We start from the raw sequence: 16,237 nt of genomic DNA on the forward strand, positions 1-16,237 counted from the left end.
TTCACCTGCAACGAGGGACTGTAAAACTGCACCAAACAGCACAACAAAAAAAGGAAAGGTATCAGCAGCCCTTCGTTTTGCAAGCTGGAACGTCAGAACTGTGTGTCCTGGCCTGTCAGAAGACCTTACACAAATCAACGACTCTTGTATGGCCACCATTAACAACAAGCTCAGTAGACTCAAAGTGGACAATGCAGCACTTCAAGTGACACACCTCCCTGCTAGCGGATTTCTGAGAGAGCAAGACTATGCCTTCTACTGGCAAGGTAGGGATCCTGAAGAACCAATACAGCATGGAGTGGGCTTCGCCATCAGAAACTCTTTGCTCAGCATGACAGAGCCGCCCTCAAATGGCTCAGAACGCATACTGTCCATCCGACTGCTCTCCGCCTCTGGTCCAGTACACCTACTCAGCATCTATGCTCCAACACTTGCTCCCCAACTGAGGTTAAAGACCAGTTCTACGAGGAACTCCATAATATTAGTAGCATTCCTAATACCAAACATTTGTTCCTGCTGGGGGACTTTAACACCAGGGTTGGGGCCGACCACGACTCATGGCCCTTCTGCCTTGGGCGCTATGGCATTGGAAGGATGAATGAGAATGGACAGAGACTGCTGGAGTTGTGTACCTACCACAACCTCTGCATCACCAACTCGTTCTTTCAAACTAAACCCGGTCACCAAGTTTCATGGAGACACCCAAGATCACGTCATTGGCACCAGCTGGACCTCATCGTCACAAGATGAGCCTCTATAAACAGTGTTCAAATCACACGCAGCTTCCACAGTGCGGACTGCGACACCAACCACTCCCTGGTGTGCAGCAAAGTTAGACTCAAACCAAAGAAGCTGCATCACTCCAAGCAGAATGGCTGCCCGCACATCAACACGAACAGAATTTCTTATCCACAGATGTTACATAAGTTTCTAAATTCAACAATGAAGTTCCTTTTCCCTGCATACTGGGCCTCGTGACCTCCCTGATGCAGCGATGCATGGCAAACTGAGACATGATGGCGATGTCGTCGGCTCCAACCAGGAAGGATCTGCTGGTGTAGCAATTGAGGGCCACAGTGATCTTGACCATCACTGTCAGCACCATCCTTGCCATGTTCTGCAACTGCAGAGCCAGGTCAAGGAAATGGCACAGTTCTGTAACCACCTCCTTGGTGAAGTGTAGCCATCACAGACGCTGCTCCTGGCTGATGTGGAGGTAGAGCTGCTCGCTGAAGGCCCTAGCTGGGAATGGCCTTCTGTTGAGAGCCATACTCCTCCCTCTGCTCCATTTCCATTTCATGCCGTTCATCTTAGCCTGCAGTAACTAAAGCCCTCATGGCTAGCAGCAGGTTTTCTGCCCAGATGCCTTTCAAATTCACACTTTCTTTCTTTTGGGCCTCCTTATCTCGAGAGACAATGGATACGCGCCTGGAGGTGGTCAGTGGTTTGTGAAGCAGCGCCTGGAGTGGCTATAAAGGCCAATTCTGGAGTGACAGGCTCTTCCACAGGTGCTGCAGAGAAATTTGTTTGTTGGGGCTGTTGCACAGTTGGCTCTCCCCTTGCGCCTCTGTCTTTTTTCCTGCCAACTACTAAGTCTCTTCGACTCGCCACAATTTAGCCCTGTCTTTATGGCTGCCCGCCAGCTCTGGCGAATGCTGGCAACTGACTCCCACGACTTGTGATCAATGTCACACGATTTCATGTCACGTTTGCAGACGTCTTTATAACGGAGACATGGACGGCCGGTGGGTCTGATACCAGTGGCGAGCTCGCTGTACAATGTGTCTTTGGGGATCCTGCCATCTTCCATGCGGCTCACATGGCCAAGCCATCTCAAGCGCCGCTGACTCAGTAGTGTGTATAAGCTGGGGGTGTTGGCCGCTTCAAGGACTTCTGTGTTGGAGATATAGTCCTGCCACCTGATGCCAAGTATTCTCCGAAGGCAGCGAAGATGGAATGAATTGAGATGTCGCTCTTTCATTGATCTCACCAAAGCCTTTGACCTCGTCAGCAGACGTGGTCTCTTCAGACTACTAGAAAAGATCGGATGTCCACCAAAGCTACTAAGTATCATCACCTCATTCCATGACAATATGAAAGGCACAATTCAACATGGTGGCTCCTCATCAGAGCCCTTTCCTATCCTGAGTGGTGTGAAACAGGGCTGTGTTCTCGCACCCACACTTTTTGGGATTTTCTTCTCCCTGCTGCTTTCACATGCGTTCAAATCCTCTGAAGAAGGAATTTTCCTCCACACAAGATCAGGGGGCAGGTTGTTCAACCTTGCCCGTCTAAGAGCGAAGTCCCAAGTACGGAAAGTCCTCATCAGAGAACTCCTCTTTGCTGACGATGCTGCTTTAACATCTCACACTGAAGAATGCCTGCAGAGTCTCAAATTCACACTACTCCTTCCAAAAGTCCAGCACCACTTCCTTCTGGCTGAAAAAAACTTCAATCAACCTCTCCAAAAACACACTTCCACCAACTTTGCAGCAGCGAAATAAAATCAAAAGCACTTTACCTGAAAGTTCCGTGTTGATGCCTTTTAACAGCACCATGTGGGGGCAGAAACACATAATCTAGCTGACACTAAAGTGAAGTACTGAGGGAATGTTGTACTATCAAATGTGCCATCTTTGAGGTGAGACAGTAAATTGAGGCCCTGCCTACCCTCTCAGACTAGTGTAAAAATCTCAGTATTACTCAAAGAAGAGTGAGGGAGCTCTCCCACTGCCCTGATTAAGAGTTACTCATACTGTTTTTTTTGTATCTGGTCTACAACACAAATGGGATAGATTTTACAGTGCAATGAGCTCTTGGGTACTACTGGACCACTTGTACTAGTAGTAGTTGCATACTATAAAACTTGCAGTGGAAAGACTACCATATCAGTAGTTAAATGCACCCAGCTGACATGGGGACAAGGAAGCCTCATCTCCTACAGAATCATTACACAAATAACCCTGTACTGCTACTAGCTGTCAGGAGGGAGAGTAGGAAGTACCAAAGGTTTATTTCTAAAGAAACCGTTATGTGCCCTTCCCTTTCAAATGTCATTACAACACTGAAAGACCCAATTATGCAAATAAATTTAGTGAACGGCTATTAGATATGCATGGCGAGGCAGATTAATATTCAGTATTAAACAACGATGTTAGCTGTTGATATTGGTGAAAAAAAAGTTAAAATTTTCTGAGCCATTTCACAGCTAGAGTCCATTACTGTTCAATTCCTGATTTATCCAATTAAGTACACTGTTCTGTTATTGCTGTTTAGCTCCTACTAAAAGGTTATTTCATATTCATAGCAGATGTTTCTTATTTGTGACATATGGATTTTTATTACTGTAATACAGATCGGTGAACAACACAGCATAGCTGGCTAACATTAAACACTGATTTCACAGTATGTTGCAGAGTTGTTAATTATTATAGATTAGATAATATTTTGCAGGTTGAAGGAGAAATGTTGATGGTTGCGCTGCCGTGATTATTCACTGATAGTCTAAATGCACTGAACAACATTAAAACTTAAGCAAAGTTGAAGACAACAGGAACTGGTCACTTAAGATTTTAATCCAACATTTCCTTTACTTTAACAAAAGCCTCAAATTCATAACGATACGAAATAATGTAATATTGGCAGAAATATTAACGGTACTGAGAACTACATGTACACAAAACACGTCCTAATTTGGGTCTGAAGTACGATTTGAGATTATAAAATCTTTACAATCAGTAGCATTAAACTAAGCCATCTAGCCTATTATTTATTTCCTCAGTCTAACTACACTTCACTTCCACACAGTTTCCCATGTACAACCTTAAACCAACAAAAAAAAACATCCAATTCTGTCCCTGTACTTCAGTTTGCTCTCCATCTGGTTTCAACACAAAAGTTACACTGTCACAAATTAGCTGGATACATTTTACTTTCAATTCGTGACAAATGCTTGAGAGAATTTCTGTCTCAGTTCCTTTATTAAATATTATAGAATTTACAGCACAGAAACAGACCAATTGGCAGCCCAGCTCTATGATCTATGTTGCCATTTATGCTCCACATGGGCCTCCTCCCACCATATCCTTCTACTCATTTCTCCCTAATGTGCTTATCTACTGCTGTAATTTTTGCCGAATTGGCCACTACTCAAGGCTGCTAAATTCATTTCCAGAATTAGCCCTATATATCCAATAGCTTATAGGAGAAGATTTCCCTCGTGCATTATTTGATATGACATTATAAACCTGACAAAGAAAAGGGTTTACAATCTTTTCATGTACAATTAAAGCCTTGTCTAGAATATTTAAAAAAGTTCTTGGACAAGAAAGGATTGGAGAGTGGCAAACTTATTCAAGAATCTCATTGGAGCGAGGAAGGATGAGAGGTGACTTGATAGAGGTGTACAAGATGATGAGAGGCATTGATAGAGTGGATAGCCAGAGACTTTGTCCCAGGGTGGAAAGGGCTATCACCAGGGGGCATAATTTTAAGGTGATTGGAGGACGGTTTCGGGGAGATGTCAGAGGTAGGTTCTTTACACAGAGAGTGGTGGGTGCGTGGAATGCGCTGCCAGCGGTGGTAGTAGAAGCAGATACATTAGGGACATTTAAGCGACTCTTGGATAGGTACATGGATGATAGTAGAATGAAGGGTCGGTAGTTAGTTTGATCTTGGAGTAGGTTAAAGGTTCGGCACAACATCGTGGGCCGAAGGGCCTGTACTGTGCTGTACTGTTCTATGTTCTATGTTCTAATGGGTGTAAAGGCATTCTTAGTAATTATAGGCTGGTCAGTTGAACATCAGTGGTGGGTAAGGTTTTACAATCAATAATCTGGAAAAACAAAATCTCAACAGGCACTTGGAGAGTTAGAATTAATTAAGGAGACAGAGCATGGATTTGTAAAAGGTACACTGTGCTTGACCAGTCTAATTGAATTTTTTGATGAAGTCACAGAGAAGGTGGATAAAGAGAATACACTGGATGTTGTATATATGATTTGAAGAAACTGTGGGAAAGTACAACATAAAAAGTTGGTTAACAAAATTGAGACTCATGGAAGAGGGCCAGTGTCAGCTTGGAGAAAAGGATAAAAAACAGTGAGTCTTGGTGAATGGTTGTTTTTCAAACTGGAGGATTGTAGACAGTGATGTTCCCCAAGATTCAGTGCTAGGCCCACTGTTTTTGTTGATATATGGAAATGACTTGGACATTAGAATAGAGTAAAATTTCAAAATTTGCCAATGATATCAAATCTGGAGGTGTGACAAACAGTGAGAATGATACAAATTGACTGCAATGGGACAGATAGGCTAGCAGAATGGGCACACAAGTGGCAGATGGAATGGAATAGTGAGGTGATGCATTTTGGCAGAAGGGATAGGGAGAGGCAATATAGAATGAATAGCACAGTGCTGAAGAGTGTACAGGGACAGAGGGACCTGAGGGTTCGTGTGCATCGATCTTTAAAGGTGGCAGGACATACTGAGAGAGTAGTTAACAAAGCATATGGGATCTTGGGCTTCATAAATAGTGGTATTGAGTACAAATGCAGGGAGGTCATGCTGAAGCTTTATAAAGCTCTGGTTAGGCCCCAGCTACAGTATTATGTCCAGTTCTGGTCATCACACTTTGGGAAGGATGTGAAGCTCCGTGAGAGGGTGGAGACGAGATTTACCAGAATGATGCTAGGGATGAGGGATTTTAGATACAAGGTTAGATTGGAGAAGCTAGGGTTGTTATTCCTGGAGCAAATAAGATTGAGGGGAGATTTGATAGAGGTGTACAAAATTGGGGCAGGTTTCAATAAAGGTAGACAAAAGAAAATCTGTTCCCATTAGCTGATGGTAAAAGGACTAGAGGACACAGATTTAAGGTTCTGTGCAAGAGATGCAGGGAGGGATGCGTGGAAGAGCTTTTTCATGCAGCAAGTGGTAAATACTTGGAGCTCCCTACCTGCGAGGGTGGAGGAAGTGGAAACAATTAATGATTTCAAAAGGAAACTGGATGGGCACTTGAAAGAAATAAACTTGCAAGGCTACAGGGATAGAACAGGGGAATGAGACGAACTGTATTGTTCTACAGAAGCCTGCGTGAACTCAACAAGTGGAATGGCCTCAGTCTGTGCAGTAATGACTCTTTGACACTAACAAGACTCAGGTGAGGAAGATTTTGTTAGTATAAGGAAGTGGCTAAGTAATGTAACGTGTAAAGAAATAACTGGAGAAAAAGGAGAGAGAAAAGGAGAGAAGAGATTAAAAAAAAGGGGATATTCTATAGTTAGGGGAACAGACAGGCACTTCTGCGGCCTGAGACACAATTCCAGGATGCTGTGTTGTCTCCCTGATGCCAGGGTGAAGGCTGGAAGATATACAGCCAGAGGCCGTGGTCCATATCAGTAACAACAACATAGGTGGGAGCTGGAAAAGTGGGATGAGGCCCTGCAGGCATATTTTGAGAGACAGGAAGGAGACTAGCAAGCAGGATCTCAAAGTTAGCAATTTTCAGATTACTTCTCGTGCCATACACCAGTATAGCATAGATACAGGAGGATACAGCAGATGAATGCATGGCTGGACAGATGTGCAGGAGGGAAGGCCCTCAGACATTGGGACAGGTTCTGGAGGAGGTGGGACTTATACAGACCGGATAGGCTGCATCTCAACAGAACCGTGACCTATGTTCTGGGAGGACTATGCGCTAGTTCTGTTGGGGAGGATTTAAACAAACTTGGCAGGGGGTTGGGAACAAAGATGTAGCATTAGGAGAAACAAGGTGTACAAAGGACTGGAGAGCTCGCTCGCATTAGAATAAGAAATAATGAAATAATAATAATAATCAGGGGAATGCAGCAAGAGCCAAGTCTATGACACCAAGGAGGAGGAAATACAGTGGGAGAGGTATAGTGATAGGGGATTCTATCGTAAGGGGTACAGATAGGCATCTCTGTGGCCACAAACGTGACTCCAGGATGGTATGTTGCCTCCCTGGTGCTCGGGTCATGGATGTCACGCAGCGGCTGCAGGACACTGTGAAGGGGGAGGGTGAACAGTCAGAGGTCGTGGTTCACATTGGTACCAACATAGGTAGAAAGAGGGATGAGGTCCTGCAACAAGAATTTAGGGAGCTAGGTAGCAGATCATAAAGCAGGGCCTCAAAAGGTTGTAATCTCTGGATTGCTCCCAGTGCCATGTGCTAGTGAGTACAGGAATAGGAGGATAGAGCAGATGAACGCGTGGCTGAAGAGATGGTGCAGGAGGAAGGGCTTTAGTTTCCTGGATCACTGGATCGGTTTCTGGCAATTGTGGGACCTGTACAAGTTGGAAGGGTTGCAGCTGAACCAGAATGGGACCAACATCCTTGCTGGGAGGTTTGCTAGTGCTGTTGGCCGGTGGCGGGGTTAAACTAATTTGGCAGGGGGAATGGGATACAGAGTGGAGGCACGGTAGGGGGTGACGCACAAATATAGAAGATAAATTAAGTCAGTCTGAAAGGCAGAGCAAATATAGACCTGTTAAGGCACAAGCAAATAATGCAAGGCTGGATTGCATCTATCTTAACGCAATGAGTCTTACTATGGGGCGGCACAGTGGCGCAGTGGTTAGCACTGCAGCCTCACAGCTCCAGGGACCCGGGTTCGATTCCGGGTACGGCCCGTGTGGAGTTTGCAAGTTCTCCCTGTGTCTGCGTGGGTTTTCTCCGGGTACTCCGGTTTCCTCCCACAAGCCAAAAGACTTGCAGGTTGATAGGTAAATTGGCCATTATAAATTGTCACTAGTATAGGTAGGTGGTAGGGAAATATAGGGACAGGTGGGGATGTTTGGTAGGAGTATGGAATTAGTGTAGGATTAGTATAAATGGGTGGTTGATGTTCGGCACAGACTCGGTGGGCCGAAGGGCCTGTTTCAGTGCTGTATCTCTAATCTAATCTAATCTAATCTAGTAAGGAAGATGAATTGAAGGTCTTAACTAATGGGAATATGGTATTATTGCTATCAGAGAAAAATGTTTGAGGAAAGGGCAGGACTGGCAGCTCAATATTCCAGGGTATATAGAATCATCAGGCATGACAGTGGAGGGTGTAAAAGAGGAGGTGGCATTATACTATTGATCAAGGAGTCAATTACTGCAGTAAGGAGGGATGATATCTTAGAAGGTTCCTCAAATGAGGCCATATGGGTAGAAATTAAAAACAAAAAGAGGGCAATCACATGGCTGGGAGTGTACTACAGGCCTCCAAACAGTCAGGGAGAGATAGAGCAGCATACATGTAGGCAAATCTCAGAGGTGTAGAAATAATAGGGTAAGAAGAGTAGGGGATTTCAACTTCCCCAATATTAACCGGGATAGTCTTAGTGCAAAAGGTGTAAAGGGGGCGGAATTCTTAAAGTGCATACAGGAGAGCTTTTTGAGCCAGCATGTAGAAAGTCCTACAAGAGAAGGGGCGGCACTGGACCTAATCCTAGGGCATGAAGCTGGACAAGTGGTAGAAGTGTCAGTGGGGGACCATTTCGGGGATAGCGACCTTAACTTTAAGATTTAAGGTACTTATGGAAAAGGACAAAGATTGACCGGAAATAAAGGTATTGAATTGGAAGACGACTGATTTCAACATGATAAAACAGGATCTGGCCAAAGTGGACTGGGAGCAGCTATTTATAGTAAAGTCTACATTAGACTAGTGGGAGTCATTCAAAAAAGGAACTAGAGAATGTTCAGGGCCAACATGTTCCTGTAAAGGTGAAGGGTAGGACCAACAGATCCAGGCAACCTTGGCTGTCAAGGGATATAGAGGATTGGATAAAGAAAAAAAAAGGAGGCTTATGGCAGATTCAGAGGGCTGAAAACAACAGAGGCCCTAGAGGAGTTTAGAAAGTGTAGGGGTACTTAAAAAAAAATTAGGAGAGCGAAGAGGGGGCATGAAAAAACACTGGCAGTCAAGATAAAGGAAAACCCTAAGGCGTTTTATAAGTATATTAAGGGCAAGAGGAAAGCAGGGAAAGAGTAGGGCCCATTAGGGACCAAAGTGGCAATCTGTGCGTGGAGCCGGAGGACGTAGGTGAGATTTTAAATTACTTTTCATCTGTGTTCACTATGGAGAAGGACGATGTAGGTGTAGAGATCAAGCAGGGGCATTGTGATATATTCAAATAAAATTGAAAGGGAGGAGGTAGTAGCAGTTTTAGAGGGCTTAAAAAAAGTGGATAAATCCCCAGGCCCAGATGAGATGTATCCCAGGCTGTTATATGAGGCAAGGGAGGAGATAGTAGGGGCTCCGACACAAATTTTCAAATCCTCTCTGGCCACGGGAGAGGTACCAGAAGACTGGAAGACAGCGAATGTGGTACCATTCCACAGCAAGGATACACCAGGTAATTACAGGCCAGTGAGTCTATCAGTGATAGAGAAACCATTGGAAAAAATTCTAAGGGACAGGATTAATCTCCACTTGGAGAGGCAGGGATTAATCAAGGATAGTCAGCATGGCTTTGTCGGGGGAGATCATGTCTAACAAACTAGATTGAATTTTACGAGGCAGTGACTAGATGTGTAGTTGAGGGTAAAGCGGTTGACGTAGTCTATATGGACTTCAGTAAGGGCTTTGATAAGGTCCCGCATGGGAGATTGGTTAAGAAGGGAAGAGCCCATGGGATCCAGGGCAATTTGGCAAATTGGATCCAAAACTGGATTAGCGGCAGGAGTAAGAGGGCGATGGTCGAGGGTTGTTTTTGCATTTGGAAGCCTGTGACTAGTGGTGCACCGCAGGGATCGGTGCTGGGACCCTTGCTGTTTGTGGTGTACATTAATGATTTAGACGTGAATATAGGGAGGTATGATCAGTAAATTCGCAGATGACACAAAAATTGGTGGTCTGTAAATAGTGAGCAGGAAAGCCTTAGATTACAGGATGATATAGATGGTCAGAGCAATGGCAAATGGAATTTAAGCCCGAGAAGAGAGAGATGATGCATTTTGGGAGGACTAACAAGGCAAGGGAATATACAATAGATGGTAGGACCCTAGGAAGTACAGAGAGTCAAAGGGACCTTGGTAGACTCGTCCATAGATCACTGAAGACAGCAGCACAGGTAGATAAGGTGGTCAGGAAGGCATATGGGATACTTGCCTTTATTAGACGAAGCACAGAATAAAAGGAGCAGGGAGGTTATGATGGAGCTGTACAAAACACTGGTTAGGCCACAGCTGGAGTACGGTGTACAGTTCTGGTCACCACACTAAGAATGATGTGATTGCACTGGAGAGGGTGCAAAAGAGATTAATCAGGATGTTGCCTGGGCTGCAGCAGTTCAGCTAAGAGGAGAGACTGGATAGGCTAGGGTTGTTTTCCTCACAGCAGAGAAGGTTGACTGGGGACCTAACTGAGATATACAAAATTATGAGGGGCATAAATAGTATAGATAGGAAGAAACCTATTCCCTTAGCGGAGGTGTCAATAACCGGGGGCATAGATTTAAGGTAAGGAGCAGGAGATTTAGAGGGGATTTGAGGAAAAGATTTTTCACCCAGACGGTGGTTGGAATCTGGAACACACTGCCGGAAGGGATGGTAGAGGCAGGAACCCTCACAACATTTAAGAAGTATTGAGATGAGCACTTGAAATGCCATAGTATACAAGGCTATGGGCCATGTGCTGGAAAATGGGATTAGGATAGGTGCTTGATGGCCGGCATGAACACGATGGGCCGAAGGGCCTGTTTCTGTGCTGTATATCTCTATGACTCTATTAGGTGGGGTCAGAGCAAGAAGGAATGCAATAAACTGTTAGGTTTACAGTGCGTATATGTAAATGCACGAAGTGTGGGAAATAAGGTCGGTGAGCTGCAGGTGCAGAAAGCTACATGGGAGCATGATGCTGTAGTGGTAATAGAGACCTGGCTCAAAAAAGGACAATACTGGGTATTAAATTTTACTGGATACAAGGTGTTCAGGAAAGATAGAGCAGGGAAGAAAGGAGATGGGGCAGTTGTATTGATTAGAGAGCATTACAGTGGGGGTGGCAGCATTGATTAGGCAGAATATTACAGTGTTGGAGGGAGTGAGAGAGAGTGAGAGAGAGTGAGAGAGAGTGAGAGAGAGTGAGAGAGAGTGAGAGAGAGTGAGAGAGAGTGTGAGAGAGTGTGAGAGAGTGTGAGAGAGTGTGAGAGAGAGTGAGAGAGAGAGTGAGAGAGAGAGTGTGAGAGAGAGTGTGAGAGAGTGTGAGAGAGTGTGAGAGAGTGTGAGAGAGTGTGAGAATTACACTGCTGTATGTATTCTATAGGCCACCAACGAGTGAGAAAGATATTAAGGAGCAAATTTGCAAGGAAATTACATAACATGCAAAAATTATAGAGCAGGGATAATGGTGGACTTCAAATATCCTAATATTGACTGGAATATAAAACAGTGTAAAGGGCAAAGGAAGGGAAGAGTTTCTGATGCATGTTCAGGAGAACTCAGATCTGGACCAGATCAACTCAAATCAAAAGACTAGCAGGCAAAACCATAACAGAACAATGGCTGCCTTTAAAGAAGTCATGGTCCGGGGGCAACAAGGTTCATTCCCACGAGGATGAAGGGTAGGATAACCAAAGCCAGAGCTCCATGGATGATGAGAGCGAGAGAGAGAGTGTAAGAAGCAGGAAAAGAACGTGTATGACAGATGTCAGGTTCATAATACAAGCGAGAATCAGGCAAAATATAAAAAGTTGAGAGAGGATTTGAGAAAGGAAATAGAAGAAGCAAAGAGACTATATGAGAATGGTAATTAACATACAAGGGAATTCAAAAGTCTTCCATAGGTACATAAAGCATGAAAAGGTAGTAAATGGAGGGGTGGGGCTGATTAGGGACTAAAAAAGGGATCTATGTTAATATTAGAAATGTCAGTTCTGAAGGAGGTTCTCTGACATGAAACGTTAACTCTGCTTCTCTCTGCACAGATGCTGCCAGACCTGCTGTGTATTTCCAGCATTTCTCGTTTTTACTTCAGATTTCCAACATCTACTATATTATGCTTTTATTTGGGTAACTCAATCTGTTCGAAAGCTATCCCATTTAGCAAGCTGGTAGTGCCACACAACACGATGGTGGGTACCCTCAGTGTGCAGACAGGACTTCGTCGCCACAAGGACTGAATGATGGTCACTCCTACCAATACTGTCATGGACAGATGCAACAGGTAGATTGGTGAGGACGAGGTCAAGTAGGTCTTGTTGGGTCCCTCACCACCTGCTGCAGACCCAGTCTAGCAGCTATGTCCTATAGGACTTGGCCAGCAGTGGTGCTACCGAGCCACTCTTGGTGATGGACATTGAAGTCCACCACTCAGAATTCCTTTTGCGCCCTTGCTACCCTCAGTGCTTTTTCTAATTGGTGTACAACATGGAGAAGCACGGATTTATCAGCCGAGGGTGTGTGGTATAATCAGCAGGAGGTTTCCTTGGCATTACGTGCAAGCTGGGAGATGCGAGTGCATGATTTGCAGCAATGCTAAGTGTATGAAGGTGCAGTGGAACATATGAATATCAGGTATGAATTTTGACGGATCAATACTGTTGATAGATGAGTGGAGGCTGGTGTGGTAAATCAAGTGCCTTGAGTTGGTAGGATATGGCATTTGAAGATGTATTCACTGACCCTGACCATGTGAAGTCATGAAACTTCTTGTGCCCTGCATCCAGGTCGGTGGGGCTAGACTCCTGGCAGTGACCCCCATGGAAATCTGCTCTCATGCCTTTTCAGCACATGTCTGGAGGGCCTCCTGTGGATACAGGACATATCCCCTTTTCACATCCTCCCCCATGACATCCAGTGGAGCATCTGGAAACCTTGAAGGCCTTTCTCTCCCATGCTGTGCCACTCTTCAATGTTTCCAACATCAGATTCACTCCCTACACGATTGCCAGCACCTCCTTCAGCCACAATGCACTCTCTCTAAAAAGGTGCAGGCTAGCTTTAAGCAGCACAAGCTATCTAAGTGTTGCCAGGAAATTACAATGTTGGGTCCCCTGCTGATACATACAGCCAATCAACAGTACAGTTCACACTGGCAGAACAGTAATCTCACAGTAATCAGCAGGAAGCACAAAGATGGTGGGCTGCCCACAGTTCAATTAGAGACCCAGGTAAATTATACATATCAGAATCCTTGTGCCTATTTTCAGGGGAAAATATCCAACTTAAACCCCCCCCACCCCCCGTGTGCTTGGCCTTAATGGGTTGGTGTGGAAGGGGTTGGGGGATTGGACTGGGGTTGGGGGAGGGGGCAGGGAAGGAGGGGAGGGGGTGGTTGGTAGCTGCCACATTCTGACCTGGTTACTTGCTGTGAATCAGAATTGTAGGTTTTACTGGCAATATTTTAAAGCAATCTAGCATTTCTTCAACTTAGTTCCCAAAAAAAGGAGTCTTTCCCTCTCAACTGGTCACAAAATTTCCTCATAAGACCTTCATAAAGATTTAAGATACAGATACTCTCTATATGTTTATAATGGGCACATCCCTAAAGGTATGTTCAGGATAAGGATGCAGGCAATTGCAGTCCGAGCCCTCAGGACAGAGCAGTATTGCAGTGTTTTACTTGGTTTGGAACAGAGGTCAACTTGATCAAAAGGAGGCTGATTAGTCTGAAAAGAAATTTTGAATGATTACATAAAACGTTAAACATACACAGCATATATCTGAAAATATTTTAGCAACTTCACTTACTTGGCGTTCTTTTACTCAAAATTAACTGACCACTACATTAAAATGACATTCTCTTAGACAGTCACCATCGCACATTCTGCTGTTAGGGCTACGATAGTACCATTAATGGTATGCAAAAAGAAAAATGGAAAAAAAAAAACTTGTGACCAATTAATTTAACAGCCAAGTACGGTTATGTTAATTAAAGGCATGGTGATGGTCTGAAGCCACACATCCATTTTTAAAAAATTTTTATGGGCACATGTGGCTATAGGCTGCAGGAATTACTTGGTAATGTATGTTAATTGACATATGACACAAACTATGATCAACAGACACACAATAGAACATGCTGTACCTGGCGAGTATCTGGTCTTAGAGCGCTGCTGGAACTCCGGGTGGGGCTTGGTAATTTCTGTGGCACTACAATGTTTCGCTCATCGTTGTTCATGATGTAGGTCTGAACGTTCTCCGGAACCACCAATTAATATTAAGGAATTCAACTCAAAAGAGTTTTGGTTCTTTTCATATCAGCAGCAAGCATCACCTCAGGTTAAGTGAAGATGGGTCCGGTTTCTGTAACTTTCATCATCTTTTCTTCCTACAAACAAAAATGGACAGATTACAAAAATACACATTTTAAAACAGCTTAAAAAAATACACACAAAATTGACAACTCATCTACCGAAACTGTTAGCACTATCACAGAATTGTTGCAGTGCAGAAGGAGGCCACTCGACCCATCATGTCTGCGCTGGCTTTCTGAAAGCGCAATTCCTTCAGTTCCATTCCCCCGTCTTCTCCCTGTAACCCTGCACATTCTTCCTTTTCATATAACTGTCCAATTCCCTTCTGAATGCTTCCATTAAACCTGCCTTCACCACGTTCTCGGGCAGCACATTCCAGACCTTAACCACTGACTGCATGAAAAAGTTTCCCTCATGTCACTTTTGCTACTCTTAACAAATACTTTAAATCTGTGCCCCCTCATTCTCAATCCCTTCATGAGTGGGAAGTTTCTCTCTATCTAGTCTGTCCAGACCCTCATAATTTTGAATACCTCGATCAAATCTGAAATTCCTCATTCTTGGAATCATTCTCGTGAATCTTTTCTGTACTCTCTCCAATGCCCTCACGTCTTTCCTAAAGTGTGGCGCCCAGAACTGGGCGCAATACTCTAGCTGAACCCGAACTAGTGCCTTACACAAGTTCAACATAACTTCCTTGCTCTTGTACTCTATGCCCCTATTAATAAAGCCCAGGATACTGTATGTTTTATTAACCACTCTCTCAATCTGTCCTGCCACATTCAATGACTTATGTACCTATACACCTAGGTCCTTCTGCTCCTGCACCCCCTTTAGAATTGTACTCTTTATTCTACATTGTCTCTCCATGTTCTTCCTACCAAAATGGATGCCACCTGTCTGCCCATTCCACCAACCTGTCTATGTCTTTTTGAAGTTCTGCACTATCCTCCTCACAGTTCACAAAGCTTCCAAGTTTTGCATCACCTGCAAGCTTTGAAAAAAAATCACAACATAAACATTTCAGCAACTGATATTTCATCATTTTTCCAGTCCAGTCAACCACACTGTCAGGTACCCCAGAATGAATTAAGTCAGGCTGACTGGCCAAAACATACTCAGGTTGACCATCAGAGCTCCCCTCGGTGTTTCTCCATTATGTTTCTCTGTTATATCATTCTGAATTACATGAGCAGAACTATTCTTCTACAGAGAACATGAAAGAGGGTGTGCAACCTTTTCTAGCAGACTGTGTTCTAGATGCCTGAATCCACAAAGCAAAAATGAGACCTAACATTTTGAGCTGCAATAGCCTTAGTCAGGTGTTTCAAATCATTTGCCTTCAGCTAGAACAAATAAAGCACCATTTTACAACATCAAATCTACCCACTTTTAATCAGAAAATAGATTATTTCTGAGATTCCAAATAGGTGTATGTTCTGCACAGAAATTGATTTTTCTGTGTTAAAGGCACTATACCAAGATGTTTTGCTATAAATCAATAAACATTCTTTTGGGTCAGACTGCAAATTCTAAACATTCTTGTGTTGGCAGGTGACAATTTTTATTGGAAAAATAACTGGGCTTCAGAACCGATTTTGCTTTTGCCGTCACACATCCAACAGATTTTTTTTTTAAGCCGTCTTTCACCTTTGCGACCTCAACCTACTTCAAAGATGGATAAAAAAATTCCTGCTAGTCTTTCACTTTGAAGGCATGGTTCAAATCCAGTCCAGATTGATTGATGGGTATTACTCCTAAAACTTGAAGATAATAAGGTTGAGAGACAGGTACCAACTGTTTCCCCTTATGGGAGCGATGTCAGGCCAAAATGATGCAGTGAAGTGGAGTGCTCCAAGGTTCTTTGATGGACCCCCTACTATTTTTAACCTCCATAAAAAACTTGAATTCAAAAATACAATGTTGCTCAAATTCGTAGATGATATGAAACAGGAAGATAGTAGGCAGCAGAGGCTGATGAAGTAGCCAAAGAATAAAGGAGGAACTCGGCAATAACTACAAATGT

At 43.9% G+C, this 16,237-nt stretch overlaps 1 protein-coding gene across 2 annotated transcripts in view; it reads right to left on the bottom strand.

The window, feature by feature from the left end:
• Positions 1-16,237, bottom strand: part of osbpl3b (oxysterol binding protein-like 3b) — a 215,970-nt gene that overhangs the window by 144,702 nt on the left and 55,031 nt on the right. For both annotated transcript variants that reach the window (XM_068058932.1, XM_068058942.1), the window contains exon 2: positions 14,043-14,285. In XM_068058932.1, the coding sequence (XP_067915033.1) occupies positions 14,043-14,135 (93 nt within the window). In that variant the 5' untranslated portion in view covers positions 14,136-14,285. The remainder of the gene's footprint in view (positions 1-14,042; positions 14,286-16,237) is intronic.

Source organism: Heterodontus francisci, chromosome 2 (genome assembly GCF_036365525.1).
Source record: "Heterodontus francisci isolate sHetFra1 chromosome 2, sHetFra1.hap1, whole genome shotgun sequence".
NCBI classification, from domain to species: Eukaryota; Metazoa; Chordata; class Chondrichthyes; order Heterodontiformes; family Heterodontidae; genus Heterodontus; species Heterodontus francisci.